Here is a 14,213-nt window from a genome sequence, read left to right on the forward strand (position 1 = left end):
CGTGCGGGATATCCATGTCGTACTAGTAGTACTTCCGATCGATTACGGTCGACCTTTCCACAGGTAAATCCTGCAGCTGTCCAACAGAAGCACCTCGACTTTGTCGGCTCATGCCTCAAGGGTCCGGTAAAAACGATTCATGAGTGGGACCAGAGGCGATACCGAAAGCCACCATCATGGAAGCCCACTGCACGGTGACGCGGAAGATTTGAAAAATGCTGAAACGGCGACGTTGCTTTGTCGATCACGCGGGAACTCCTTACATAGATCTGCAGGCGCTAGTCTTGGAGTTCCGAGTCCTGGATAATCTATGGATCTTGAGAATTTTGACTCGATGCATTCATCTGATGCTCCCATGTCTGATCGTGCTAAATCGTGGCTATGGCTACTACTACTACTACTACTAGTATTACCTGGTAAAAGCATTGTCTTGCGGTCTTGCGTCTTAATAGCTTGGTCGATAGAAGTATATCATAAACTTTGTGGCTTTTCTGGTAGTGACTGGGCGCATATATATATATCTCGAACCCCCCACTTTGGTTCTATATATATTTGCGACAAACTGTAAGGTCTATTGCCATTATTAGGTAGGTAGTCAACGACGTACGAGGCGACAATCCAAATCGTAACTAGATGATTGCTTACCCTACAGCATAGTGGCTTATTCTGGCGGTCAAGCATGCAGGATCGTGATCCATCAAAGCAAAAGTCGGCTAGTTGAGTCAAGTGCCATGTTATTATCCCAGTGAGTGATGAATGCAGCTCATGAGCTACATTTTCTTGCTCTTTTGCATGGAAATTTCCTGCATAACAAAAAGTAAGAATTGTCGCGATTACCTGAAGGCAAGCCGTTTTGTCGTTGATTCCGAGGACCCCTCCGCGCTGCTTGCCCTTACTCTCATCAAGTGGTACGGCCACACAGCCGGGTGGACCTTGAGATGTAGCAGTTTGTAACAAGAGGTCCGTCCCCGCCGGGTTGGAACACAGATTGCGGGTGATCTGGTTGATGACTATGATTAGGTTACCCATCGTGGAACGGCCAGTCCCATGGAACCAGCTTGCGGGAATTTCCCAGGGGTGACAAGATCTTTGGAATACGCCATGACTTCAGAACCATAGTTGCGAGGACGCTCAACCAGGGCAGAGCATTCATTTCTTCCGACCACTCTCGGTGTCGCAGGAGTTCGCCCTTCTATCAAGCCGGAGAAGGAGATTAGATAGAGGAGACTGTAGGGTATCGTAGGAGTTCTCCCACAAGGATGCCCTACTGAAGCGAGTCATGAGATTTTGCAAAACTTATACGCTCTTTACTAAGATCTCAAACTCAAAAGTCTTGTTTGGTATTATATTGGTGATTGAGTTCTCTTGACCCGTTCAACAGCCTCGCCGTTTCCCTCGGTGAGGTTGCGAAGAGAGAATACAGCACTTGTTTAGTGTCCCAGTCTTTTAAGGTCTGGGCTTGAGCCTTTTGGCTACAAGGCGGCTGAGCAGCTAGTTCGAGACGCATATCCGGACGGTTCTTCCGTTCGAGAGCCTCTCGAAGCTCTTCAACAATCATCATACGAAATTTCGCAATCACTTGAGGAACTGACGTCTGATCTGGATCTACCATGACTCCGCGTTGAATACCCGCCAACCGAGATTGCTGGCAGGGATGGGGACCACGGGGCTGCCAACTTTTGCACCCTTCCAGAATCCAGGCGTCTTCTTCTTCCCGTGCAGCATTCTTGCCCTCCCCCCTCTTTTACCGTATTCAGGATGGAACCTTTGAAAAGCAAGAACGGAAGGGAAAAAATAGAAAAAGGAGGCGGTTTATGGCTGTACTATTGGCTGGCTTGATCGTCGTTATTACGGGTTACAGCCTTGATACCTCAAGTTCCCCACAGAGAATGGGACTGACAACCTCTTAGTGCCGGAGTGGCGATCCAGATGTTCGACTCCGGAGTACTCCTTGTACGAGTCATACACCGTTTACAGGTGAAGTAGTTCGTAGTCGTAGAACTTTTTCAGTGCGGTCAGCCTGCTCGATCTGTCAGCGGCCCTGAACCATTTTTTGACCAAAGTCAATTAGGGATGAACTCTGGAACCATGAATATGACGGGGAACCTCTGAGGGCAGAGGCTAAGAATAAGCCTACCAGTAACCAGCCATCGAGGACCCGAAGTTACCGTACAGCGCCCCAAGATCATGTCTTACCCCTTTCGAGCTTTGATAACGCTGGTTGGCTGCTGAGCAACAGGCAGATTCAGGAGAATTAATCTGGGTTTAATCTATGCTCAAGAAGAGCCATGAGCGGAATGAAGGAAGGAAGAATAGATACTATGAATGAAACCTTGCGGCCTCCTCATAATATCGTTAGAGATAGCTGCGATCTTTGCGGAAGAAACCCGGGGAAAGTCGTTGTTGACAAGATAATCTCCTGTTGGTAGGTGACGACTCTCAGCTGTTTCTGGTATGACTTGCAGCTGCACGAAGAGTCATCGCCATCTGGATCCCGCCGCTCTCTTATTTTTGCTGATTATGAGGAATTTCGCATGCTTTTCAAAGCCGCTAATCGATCTGCTTCCCCCTCGTGGGCGCTCGACCTGCACCAGGAAACCTTCCCTCCCTCCTTCTGGATTCCCTTCTCCTTTTCTTGAAAATCCGTTAAAGTTGTATAACTCGCACAATAACATAACAAGTTCCTGTAAATCGTCACCGATCGCAGAATCCAAACGAGGATAGGACCGTTGTGCTGGGCGTGGTCGTTCCCTTTGCGCGTTCAGAAACAGAGGAAAATCCCGCCCGTCAGTCGTCTCCGCCTGTCAGTCCCTCCCCTTAGTGAGAATAGCAGCGTCCCATCATTCCAGTCCTCCTCAATCCCACTGGCATTATCTCCTCCTCCTCTTCCCTTTCCTCCCACCCTCCACCTTTTTCTCGACTTCTTCTCTTTTTCGCCCTTCTCCTCCATTCTTTCCAGTCCGCCGGAACGGCGCGTCTTCTGCTTGATTCAGAAGTTCCGTGTCTTCCAAGGGATCTGGTCACCGTTTCCTTTCCTTTCTCTCCTCCTTATCTCCTGCGGCTTCTCCGTTAGTTGTCATCTTCATCTTTGAATCTCCTCTGTTCTTCTTCTTCTACTTTCTTGTTTCTCTACATATGGCTCGACCGCTCTAGTCAGCATCTGCCCGCCCCCCTGACCCTTGTGTTCCTTACATCGCACTCGCATCGCTGGCTCCTCCCTCGTCCCTCCTCGGTCCTCGTTCGATCCAAGCCTTTCGTTTCTTCCCTCTTACTCTCGACAGCATTCGCTTTTTTCTGCATCGGTCTGAGCGCTTTTTTCTTAATCGTTTGTACCAGTATAATTGAGCTACCGGCATTCGTTATACCAGGTATGTTTCCTTGACCGACGAAGCAATTCCCCTCCCTACCTCCTCTCCCCGTGCCTGAATGATGCTCCAACTCTTGAGGCTTTCTTTCGAACCCGGTTACCTTGGTCGTACAATGCCAACTGACAAATACGTGGTACAGATTCTCCCCCCTGTTCCTCCCCAACCATTTCCCCTCGCTCTCGAACTTGCCCTCGGACAGTATACACTGCTTGGTCAACAGCACTGCAGGGTTGCTCTCACTTCACGAGGGAGCCCTCTCGAAAGACGTCGTTGCCACGCGTCCAATTCGATAAATCGCTGATCAGTGGAGGATAACAACATGGCAGCGTTGGTACAAACAATTCCCCAGCAAAGCAGCGCGGTTCCGGTGCTCCAAACTCGTCCTTCTTCCTCTTCGGGCGCCTTTACAACATCTCAGTCTCTACAGCAATCGAATTCGCGAAATCAAGCAGCCATGTCTTGGAACACATATAATGCGGCAGGCAACTCGGGGGGGTATAGGCAAGGTCATCAGGTTGTGGCCCCCTACGCCTTCACCACCACCCCCAACCTCTCCAATTCATCAAACGCGCAAAACCGCCAGTCATGGTCTCCTAGCTTGAGGCCTGAGCATCGAACTTCTTCCGCCCCTTCAGCACCCCAAGTCTCCGCGAATGCTGCCCACGTCGGAGTCAGTGCATCACGACCCGTTCATCACATTGCAGCTGGTTCTGTATCTACTTCATCTTCCAACTCCTCTATCCAGTCATACATGTCCAAGGACGACACGGCAATCCCTTCTCGAAAGCTTCGTACTGACCCTTCTGTTCGCCCATTATCTACCGCCAATCTTCCTTCTCCCACACCACCCTTTATGAACATATCCTCACCTACCGTTTCCCGCCCCTCGCCTGATCGTTATCGGCGTGGTAACCGCCGCTCAGATTCTCCCTCAACTGCCATCCCTGGATCAGCACCTGGTTTCGAGGAAAGTCCAGGCCCACTAGGGGTTAGAAGCCTGGTACCTGAAAACAACTCACATAGTGTCGGCCATACGAGAGCTCCTAGTGCGGACGATGTAGCACGCTCAGAAAAGCCACAGCCGGAACTGGCCAAGAGATATCGACGGAGGAGTTGGGGAAATATTGACAATACTGGTCTCATCAATCTTCAGCTTCATCTACCTGCTTCATCGCCAATTCCTATGCCCAAGGGAACGGACTATTTTGATCAGGATCGGCCCAGGTCGGCCCAATCACAAAAGGAAGTCGCGGGAAGCATTCATTCTGCCCGCTCTTCTACATCATCTGTAAAGTGCCATGAGACCATCATTCATGCTCTTGCTGACATTTCACATAGGTCCATGATCCTTCTGTCCCTCCCAAAACCGTTCCAAAATCCGACGATATCAAGCGCATCCCGAAACCATCCCCCTTGTCCCAACCTGTGTCTGCAGACTCTACTTCACCAGCGACAGCACAGCCGAATCCTCAAAATCAGCAACCCAAGCCGGCAATGAGCCCTGCCTCGCAGCGGCTAGCGGAGCTCACAAAAAACGATGCACATCGGCCAGGAAAGTCGCGACTGCGAAGGGCATTTTCATTCGGGAGTGCTTCTGAACTACTCAAGGCCTCACAAAACAACCATCGCAAGGACGGACTCTCCGTGGACAAGTCTCGCAGGGAACTGCTCAAGGAGGAACTGGGTGCTGAACAGGCCGCCATTGCTGAACAACAGGAAGCTAGCGGCTTAGGTGAAAGCATATACTCTCACCACCAGGGTCGATTTTTCAACAGCTCCACGGACAATCTATCCATCTCTTCGACGGCGTCTTCCGCCTCGATCATGCTTCGAAAGATGGGCAAGGGTATGAAGCGATCCACTCGGTCTCTTGTCGGACTATTCAGACCCAAGTCTGCTATCATCTCCCCCGTGGATGAAATGACAGCGGAGCCGATGGCACCTCAGCTTTCTGTGGTAAATATTGAAGCAGAAAGAAAGAGTGTTGCAGCAAATGCCGACCCACAGGATGTTCCCCACGGCGGCACAGTTTTCCCAAAAATGGAATCGACTGTTCCACCCGCCTCGACTCAGGATGATGACTTGACCGAAGCTGCCCAATCGCGTAAGAGCATTGTTGGCGGAGACAGAGAGCGCGCGGAGGTTCTTGCGGCCGTCAGAAAAGGCATCCTCAAGAGTAAGTTTCATCCCAGGGCGTCTCTATAAAACAAGCTTGCTAAACCGTACCCTGTACAGAAACCAACTCCGAGAGCACATTTTCTACTCCGCCAAAGCCAGCTTCTCAAAACGAGAACGGTACTGATTCGCCTAATTCAAGCGCACCAAGCACTCCCGAGGACCAGCCGCGAACCGGGTATCGACGCTCTGATGTGGTCAAAATTGCTGGAGAGGACGAGCTATCCGACACCAAGAATGTGTCTCTGGGACCGCAATCGGTGTCCTCGAAATCTCTCGTCTTTAGCCCGCGAATCCAGTTTCATGAGACGTGGCCCAGCGGCGAATATGATCGACGGGGAGATATTGCGACTTGCAACCGACTTACTCCACTTCTCGCTCAGCAAATAAAAGAAGAGCTGAACACCTTCAAGATGGTTGGTCTCCAGCGCATTCTTTTCCTGGACATCTACTGACCTCTTTTACGTATAGGAGATGGAGGTTCACGAAACCTCGAAAATCTATACACACTTCCTCTGAATGCAGCATACAAAACGGCGTTCTCTCTTTCCCTTGATTTCTCGTGTGTCATTTAATCTCCGGACGGGCGATTGGATCTATGAAAGGTGTGGTATCCACGCCTGGCGTCTTGTAGACCTGGTTTATCTCTCTAGAGCAACTCTTTTTTTGGTTGCACGGTCGATTCCGATTTTGATGTCTTGACCAGCGCCGTTGTCTGGTCTCATCAAACACCTCTTCCAAACACTGCGGATCATGATAGTTGACCCCGTTGGTCTATTATACACGTGTTTCGAATCAGAATCCCTGGTATGGGAAGGGCTTTTCTTTTGTGCATGCATCCCAATTAATGCGGACCCAGCAAAGGCAGTATTAAAGAGAAAATGGAGTGGTCGATTGTTGTCGTGTGTCGCGACCACTTCAGATTGTTCGGCGTTGATCTACCTCGCGCTCAGGATTTTGGGTACTGATCTATTCTTTTTATCCTGACCCCGGATCCAGTCACGTTTATGGATTCTGTCTTACACTTTTCCGACACTTTGTTCGATTCATCCAGTCTTTTAATCATGTCTTTGGCAAGCGTGAAACTGGCAGCACCCATTGATCATTTGTCTTACATCTTCATGTTTTTCATTCTCCTTACCATCATCAAACTCGCACTAGCCACTCTTCATCGTGTGTTCGCGTTCTGGAAATCGATGCACTGGCGCATCTCATGCAGTTTGACATCTGTTTTTAACTGGGCCTAATTACAGCATACTCAGGGCTTTCTTATTGTCATTTCTTTTGCACTATTTCTTACCTGGGCATCCGAACCGTGTATTCGCGTCTTGCGATTTCTCATACGCACGCTGTCTCTTTTCTTCCATAGCTGTTGCTGGTACTGTATTGACTGGATGGCATGTGAACCGAATTCATCTACATTTCAACGCCTTCTACCGCGGTTGATTGGTTAACTCGACTTCGTAGGCTGTACTCAGCAACGTCAGAGGTATAGAGTCGGGCATTGTTCCCTAGCTGGAGAATTGGCCATGGCCACGAAAAGTCGTGGATGTGCGTCAAGATAGCACGACACATTGCCTTGACAAATTCGCGAGGCTGCTAGACTTGGTGGTGACTCAAGGAAGAAGGTCCATCAGATTACACGAGTGATATCGCCCTAAGATAAGTTTGTCCCTCAGTTCAATTGGAAATGTAGGTGAATATTGTTTTCCGCAGAGTTGAATCCAGGCAGGTGGCGACGATAATATCTCGTGAGAGTCGAACCGAGGTTGGTGTTTGGACAGTTGGTAGCAGTTGACAAGGCCTCAGTGATGATGTGAACTTACAAAGGAGAAGTAGCGGGATGATCTATCCTGAAACAACACCATCGTGCAAACAGGTATTGAGAAAAGATGAAATCATTAGCTGGATACATTGAGCAAGGTATACTCGGAGTTGCACCGAGATAAGGCCCAAGCTGGACTTTGGCATATCAGCCAAAAGGTCAGGAAAACTGGAAGTGATCTTCGGGGACTGGAAACTCGGCTAAAAAGGACAGGCCTTGGCGCAGCGAAGCATTGCTTGGGGAGCTTATTCTGCATTGATTTCTTGGTATTCACCTGGACGCTTGACCTCGGGTTTGGCACTTTCCATCATTGTGTCTTCCTCCTTTGCTTTGGGTATCCAGCCTTGCTTCAGATATTCTCGCAACGTACTGTCCTCTTCAGCTTTCTCATCATCCGCTCATTCCCCCCACACATTGCTCCCATGATTTGGTGACCCCCACGCCATTATCCATCCCTCTCCACAAACAACCTTGTCGAACCCACCTCCGGCTTCCTCTCAATTCTGATTGCTCGGTGTTTGTCCGGGGCACCAGGGTTCCGTTATTTCCCCTCCTCACCCCAGGCCGACGCCCCCGCTGCCGACTTTGCTATTGGCAGGGTTTTCTCCGTCTTCCTCTGACCGGCAAGAGTGAACATATCAATTTCCCCCGGGCTCCACCACCCCGGGATCGCGGTCTCTGTACGACGCTGCAACGTAGCATCCGCGGACAGGATTATCCCTCCAGAAATGGTAGACAGCGGAGGATCCGCGAGACAAGTGACAAATCCTGCGGTTAACATGATGGCTCGGAGTTCCTCCTCACAGTCTCTTTTACTTCCCAGGTTCCCTCTCTTTTTCTCCTTACACTCCTCCCGTTCCATCTTTTCTTCTTCCGTTACCCTTCTCATCATCCTCATAGAAATATGTCTCCCCGGCATTCGATATCTCATGACCCCGAAGGGGACATTGACAAGAGCCATGTCGACAATGTCGAAGTCGTTCAAGAGACCGCCAACTCAAACAGGCCTAACCCTAGAAAGGAGGCACCTGCGTACGTTGCAGGCTTGACGCCGGAAGAGCGTGAACAGGCAGAGAGAGCCCTCGTCCGCAAAATCGACATCCGGCTGCTGCCAATGACCATTATCATGTACATCCTCAATTATCTCGACCGGAACAATATTGTGAGTGGCACTTTGAATGGAAAACAGGCCGCCTCACTCATACCCTCCTAGGCTGCGGCTCGACTTGCTGGTCTTGAAAAGGACCTGGGCTTGGTGGGAGTACAATACCAGACCTGCGTGAGCATTCTGTTTGTTGGATACCTCTTGATGCAGAGTAAGGACCGCATTGCCAAACTTGTTCTTGGCCGCTGACACTAGGCTAGTCCCCTCCAACCTGTTGTTGAACAAGTTTGGCAAACCTTCTCTTTACCTTCCCTTCGCCATGATACTCTGGGGTATAATCTCTACCTGCACCGCCGCTGCTCAAAACTATGCTGGACTCGTGGTGATCCGATTCTTCCTGGGTTTTGTGGAAGCTGCATACTTTGTACGTTGTCCTTCATCTTCGGGGCGCGTGATCTTTCTGACACTTTTCGCCTATCTTGTAGCCCGGATGCCTTTACTTCCTCAGTGCTTGGTATACTAGAAAGGAACTGGGGTTCCGTACTGCGGCTCTCTACTCCGGATCGTTGATCTCGGGTGCCTTTTCCGGCTTGATCGCCGCCGGTATTACGGGAAATATGGATGGAAAGCTTGGGCTTCGAGCATGGTAGGTGCTGAGCGAGACGTTGTGGCAAAATATTGGCCATTTTCTGATGTTCCTAGGCGCTGGCTGTTTATCATCGAAGGAGCTATTACTATCGTGATTGCCCTTATCGCCATCTTCGTCCTGCCCAATTTTCCACGAACGACTACTTGGCTTTCAGAGGAGGAGAAGCAGCTGGCTACATGGCGACTGGAAGAGGATATTGGTGAGGATGACTGGGTCGACAGCGAGCAGCAATCCTTCCTACATGGAGCCGTGCTGGCTTTCAGCGACATAAAGACCTGGATTTTGGTATATCTCCTTTCAGAAAACCCCGTAATACCCGTTAACGCTTTCTGCTACAGATGCTACTAATCCTCTGCATCGTCTCCTCGGCCTCCGTGACAAACTTCTTCCCAACCGTCGTTGAAACACTCAACTACGGCAAAATCGAGACCCTTCTCCTCACCGCACCTCCTTATGTTCTCGCTGTCATAACTGCCTTCGCCAACGCCTGGCACGCTGACCGTACAGGCGAGCGTTACTTCCACATCACATTACCCTTGTACCTCGCCGTTGCAGCGTTCATCATCGCCGCAACAACCACTAGCGTTGGCCCACGCTACCTGTCCATGATGCTGATGGTCCCTTCGATATACACTGGCTACGTCGTCGCGTTAGGCTGGATTTCAAACACGCTTCCCCGTCCTGCTTCGAAGCGTGCTGCTGCTCTCGCTGGAATTAACTGCGTGAGTAACGCCAGCAGTATCTATGCTAGTTACATGTATCCGGATAGCGATAAGCCGAGATTTGGTGCGTATTAGCTCCATGCGAGAAGGCTTGAGATTTTGCTGACAAAGGTGTAGTCACTGCCATGTCCGTCAACTGTGCCACCGCATTTGTGGCTATCCTCTCTGCTACCGCGCTGCGAATTATTCTCGTCCGATTGAACAAGAAGCTTGATCGTGGTGAGGGTATCAGTGGCGGTGTACCAGGCCAGGCCTCTGCTAGAGGATTCCGCTTCTTGGTCTGATACTCCTGGGCTAGGACTCCGTGTTATAACTATATTTTGGGAGGATATGAGCTCTTATATCCACTTGATATTGGATATGTCCCCCGCATGATATACAAAACAGATCCAACAATGGACTATACATAAGCTGTATATAATCGGTATGACAGAACTAGTCCCGATCATCGCCGTATTTCCACCTCACGACACTGTTGACACTCTCTGGAAAGACTATGATCAGGCAAAAGATAGCCGTTCCTCTTCCCACTCGGGTCTTAAGCCACCCACATCCAGGTTCGCAACATCAAGGGAACTATCAACAACATAGTTAACCCTCCAATCCAACTCCAAACTTGCGCCCGCCTCCGTCTGCGCCCAAACCGCGACTCCAATCGTGTTCTCGCCATTGTAGTCGAGAATCCCCGGCGGAACAGGGTACACAATCTGATTACCCACGTAAGGATTAAACCGACCGTACTGGTAACCGTTCACGAAAAGCTGCGCACGGAAAGCCCTCGTATTCCCACCAGTGCTGCTGCTGCTACTGCTGCTGCTGTTGCCAACAGACGAGGCAGAGAAAACAAAGGAGATGGACACGTCTACCCCCTGCGGGATATCGAGCGGCGGAATCACGGTGCGGAAGAACTTGACCGTTGCACCGGTAAAGCTGAGGGAGTTGTTGGCCGCTGGCCAATCGTCGTCATCGAAGCCCGGGAGATGCCAGCCGACGCGCTCGGCGAAGAGGCCGTCTTCGTTATAGACGCCGCGCACGGGGTCGAGGTCTGATTCTCCGCCTGCGGTGCCGGCGACGCGCCAATGCGTAAACTCTGGCGCTTCGGTGTCGGATTCGGTGTTGAGGGGAAGAAGGCGAGCCTCGAGGATTCCGCGCGGGTTGAGGACGCCCGTTGTTTGGTCGTGGCCTGTGTCGTCATGGATGACTAGGAGGACGTTGGGGGTCCCATCTGTGTTTAGGGTATCGTCTGGGAATGCGAGGGTGCCGTTTGCCTGGTTGGTTGATGCGTCACCCAGGTAGGAGTCGAGGAAGTGGCCATTTAGATAGGCAGACCAGCCGCTGAATCAAAGATTAATATCAGTATGGGCTCGGGTTAGGGCTAGATTTGCAGATAGGCTCAACGTACAATGCGGCGCCACCTTGGATGTTGAGGAAGACGCCAGAGGCGGAGCTGTTGAAGTATCCGCGCCAAAGGCGTACGCCGTTGTGGAATCCTAATAGACGGGTTAGTGTGAGAGGTAGGTGGATATTCGTGATAACAAACCATATTCATCGGCGTATAGAACGGGGAGTGTGGCCGGCTTATGAGGGTTGGGAGTTGCCATATGGTCGGCGTCTGTACCTCTGTTAATTCTATGTCGCCTTAAATCGGCAGCCGATCAACTCACCAACCCATGCTGCACCAGAGTCGTCGTAGGCTGGGAGTCGCTCTGGCAGACTGTCGCTGACTTTCCACCCATCCAGAGCAGGTAGTTCAATGGAGGGCGGGCTCGCGAGACTGGCTTTGAGGCTGCCGTACCGTGTCTTGGTTACCTTGATCCTTCTTCCGTTCCATGTGATCTTGTTCACTTTCTTAGGAGCAAAGACCTCTATGGTTGTCTTGCCGTTTGAATCTCCTCGCAGAGCCAACGTAGATCCGGAGAGTTTGGCAGATCGAACTAGGTAAGGGCCACTAACGAAGACTGCTCGCACGATTAGCTCACGCCCAGTCAAAAATCAGGAAATAACGAAAACTTACCACTCTCGGTCTCAGGAACAAGCGGATCATCAGTCAATGCCGGAGCCCAAAAGGTATATGCCGAAGGTCTATCAAGCAAAAGGACTCGCACACCGTTATCAAGCTGTACAATGCTTAGACCTTCAGCTTGAGTGAAGCTGACAGTCAAAGATTCTTTGCTTCGGTGGAACTCGATCGGAGAACAGCCGGAGCATGTCGTGGCGGATCCCCTTTTCGCACCCTTGATCGCAAATTCTCCAGATTCACCGGCGGGAACCCAAAGCACAAGAGTCGGCTTTTTATCAAAGACTGCATATGTCAAGACCTCTGCCGTGGAGTATAAGAGTGTTTCGCGGCCTAGTCGGAAATCAGTCACGATAATCTTGGATTGGTGGCCATTGAGTCTGATGGCGCCTCCATGTTTAGGGATAGTAAGAGCTCCCTCGGACGTATCGACATGCAGCTTGAACGACTCATCCGTTCCTAGAGTGGTGTCTAGGTGATTTGTCACGTAAAAGGCAGCGTTGGTTTCTGGGTTTCGCAACTCGGTCGCACTGATGGCGGCATTAGTGGTATACTGTGTTCCATTATCGATCCGGTCGGTCATTGTTAGATCCTTGGCGCAACGAGTGAACAAGGCGAGCAGCTTCGTCTCATAATACTTGGATCCAATCGACCGGTCCTCTGAGATGGGAGCAGAGTAATCATAACTGGTGGCAGTAACTGGCGCCGCGAGCCCGCCCCAGTTGGTGCCTCCGTACATCATGTATAGACTCATGGCGGTAACTCGCTGAGCGATGTTCCACCTGTAGAACAAATTGGCAAAGTCCGCACCAGTATCCTCTGTGCATCCCCCTTCGGGGCCATCCCAAGGGTTGTAGGATCCGCCTTGAAACTCGGGCATGAAGAAAGGCATACTCGGTTGCACCTCCTGGAAATAGTCATAGTATTGCAGCACTCGGTATGGGACGTATTCTCCGTTTGTGCCGGTGCAGACGCTGACATCGCAACTCCAGCACTGGTCCAGTTAGTCACGCTCAGACACATTTTCAAGATGGTAGACTTACAGAAGGGTACGAATCAAGCCCGACCACATCAAGGTTACCTCCAGCATCCGACCAGTCGCTGCCCCATGACTTTGTCCTCATATTGGGGTCGTTCCCAGTCAAGGGCACGGTGATTCCATGCTCCCGAGCCGCTGCTTCCAACAACTCCATATAGGCAACCGCTGTCTGGTTAGGGTTTCTGTCGACCGGATCGCCAATCCATTGCTGCCCGTATTCGTTTTCGATCTGATAGCAAAAAGTGTTGTGGCCGTCCGTGATCTGATATCTACTGGTAATCTCAGACACTCCAGCGAGATATGGCTCCCATGCGGCGGTATAACGCGGGTCATCATTCCGTGTCGAGCCGTAAGCTCCGGTTGTCAGCCACAGAGGAAATCCTCCTGCACTGGCTTCTGCGTTGACGTACGGACCGGGACGAACAATGATATACATCCCAAGCTCCTTTGCTAGCTCGTAAATCGACGTGATGTCACGAGCCCCACTTGAGAAATCAACCGTCTGGTTGTTAGGCGCGTGGTAAGCCCAGCTGGAGTAAAACGCGAAGCCGGTGAATCCGATTGCTTTGATCTTCTCCAAAACATCTCGCCATAGTGCTGGGACAGGGATACGCCAATAGTGGAACTCTCCCGAGAACAGAAAGAATCGCTGGCCGTGGACATAGAAACTATAATGGTCCCACTGGACGACCTTGTTCAATCCATTGTCATGGATGGGCCATTCAGACACGGAATTGTTCTGTGCGACTGTCAGGGCTCGAAAGCTCCCCAGAAAGAAGAGGAGAAAGTGGAAGATGCGTATCATGGTTCGGCCTTTGGCGTGGAGTATGGACGGCCTATTGCTGACAACATATTTTTGGCAATGCCAGGTACCGTGGGCCGAATTTATGCCTCGCCGGGACGAGGGCAAGAATAGGCATCATACAAGTTCGGACACGCCAAGTCCCCGCGGGCCTAGAATACATTGAAGATCGTCATTCCCAAGATGCGTTGTGGAGTCGAAACTCAGCTCACACTGTACCTGTGGACCTGTCCATTGTGGACTGGACGATGGGAATGGGGTAGAGGATGTAGATTTTCCTCCATTCAATCAACACGCCGGGTTGTTTTCTCCCGTCGACCGAGCTGGAACAAGGGTGGGATCGTCGAGGTTGGATGAATTGGGAGATTGTCCGACGGAGAAGAAGAGGGGTTGAAGCGGGAGTTTACTCAAAGCGGACTGGACAATCGCCTGACTATCAAGACAATCGATATTGACTGGAGCACAACTTGTGATTTGATTGAGTTCTAAGGTCCCTGTTGTTCTATTTAAA

General features: G+C 50.9%; 4 protein-coding genes across 4 annotated transcripts; 2 read left to right on the top strand and 2 right to left on the bottom strand.

Moving 5' to 3' along the window:
- Positions 1 to 439: 439 nt before the first annotated feature.
- Positions 440 to 1,177, bottom strand: BJX68DRAFT_200622 (uncharacterized protein). The gene has a single exon (XM_071037552.1). The coding sequence runs from the start codon at positions 1,027 to 1,029 to the stop codon at positions 472 to 474; it is 558 nt and encodes a 185-aa protein (XP_070893360.1). The 5' UTR covers positions 1,030 to 1,177; the 3' UTR covers positions 440 to 471.
- Positions 1,178 to 3,514: 2,337 nt separating this feature from the next.
- On the top strand, positions 3,515 to 6,306 carry BJX68DRAFT_200648 (uncharacterized protein). Its single transcript, XM_071037554.1, has 4 exons — positions 3,515 to 4,656; positions 4,707 to 5,544; positions 5,604 to 5,959; positions 6,015 to 6,306. Exons 1-4 carry the CDS (start codon positions 3,688 to 3,690, stop codon positions 6,060 to 6,062), a joined length of 2,211 nt encoding a protein of 736 aa, XP_070893361.1. The 5' UTR covers positions 3,515 to 3,687; the 3' UTR covers positions 6,063 to 6,306.
- A 1,966-nt stretch (positions 6,307 to 8,272) lies between these two features.
- BJX68DRAFT_279463 (putative MFS transporter) lies at positions 8,273 to 10,128 on the top strand (the record flags this gene model as incomplete). Its single annotated transcript, XM_071048743.1, has 7 exons — positions 8,273 to 8,530; positions 8,582 to 8,684; positions 8,734 to 8,897; positions 8,959 to 9,119; positions 9,176 to 9,407; positions 9,461 to 9,908; positions 9,962 to 10,128. 7 exons carry the CDS (start codon positions 8,273 to 8,275, stop codon positions 10,126 to 10,128), a joined length of 1,533 nt encoding a protein of 510 aa, XP_070893362.1.
- A 216-nt stretch (positions 10,129 to 10,344) lies between these two features.
- On the bottom strand, positions 10,345 to 13,705 carry BJX68DRAFT_272252 (glycoside hydrolase family 35 protein; the record flags this gene model as incomplete). Its single annotated transcript, XM_071047159.1, has 6 exons — positions 10,345 to 11,179; positions 11,247 to 11,334; positions 11,385 to 11,456; positions 11,509 to 11,802; positions 11,859 to 12,855; positions 12,905 to 13,705. 6 exons carry the CDS (start codon positions 13,703 to 13,705, stop codon positions 10,345 to 10,347), a joined length of 3,087 nt encoding a protein of 1,028 aa, XP_070893363.1.
- Between the last annotated feature and the right edge of the window lie 508 nt (positions 13,706 to 14,213).

Source organism: Aspergillus pseudodeflectus (assembly GCF_044049435.1).
Source record: "Aspergillus pseudodeflectus strain CBS 756.74 chromosome Unknown BJX68scaffold_77, whole genome shotgun sequence".
In the NCBI taxonomy this organism is placed as follows: domain Eukaryota; kingdom Fungi; phylum Ascomycota; class Eurotiomycetes; order Eurotiales; family Aspergillaceae; genus Aspergillus; species Aspergillus pseudodeflectus.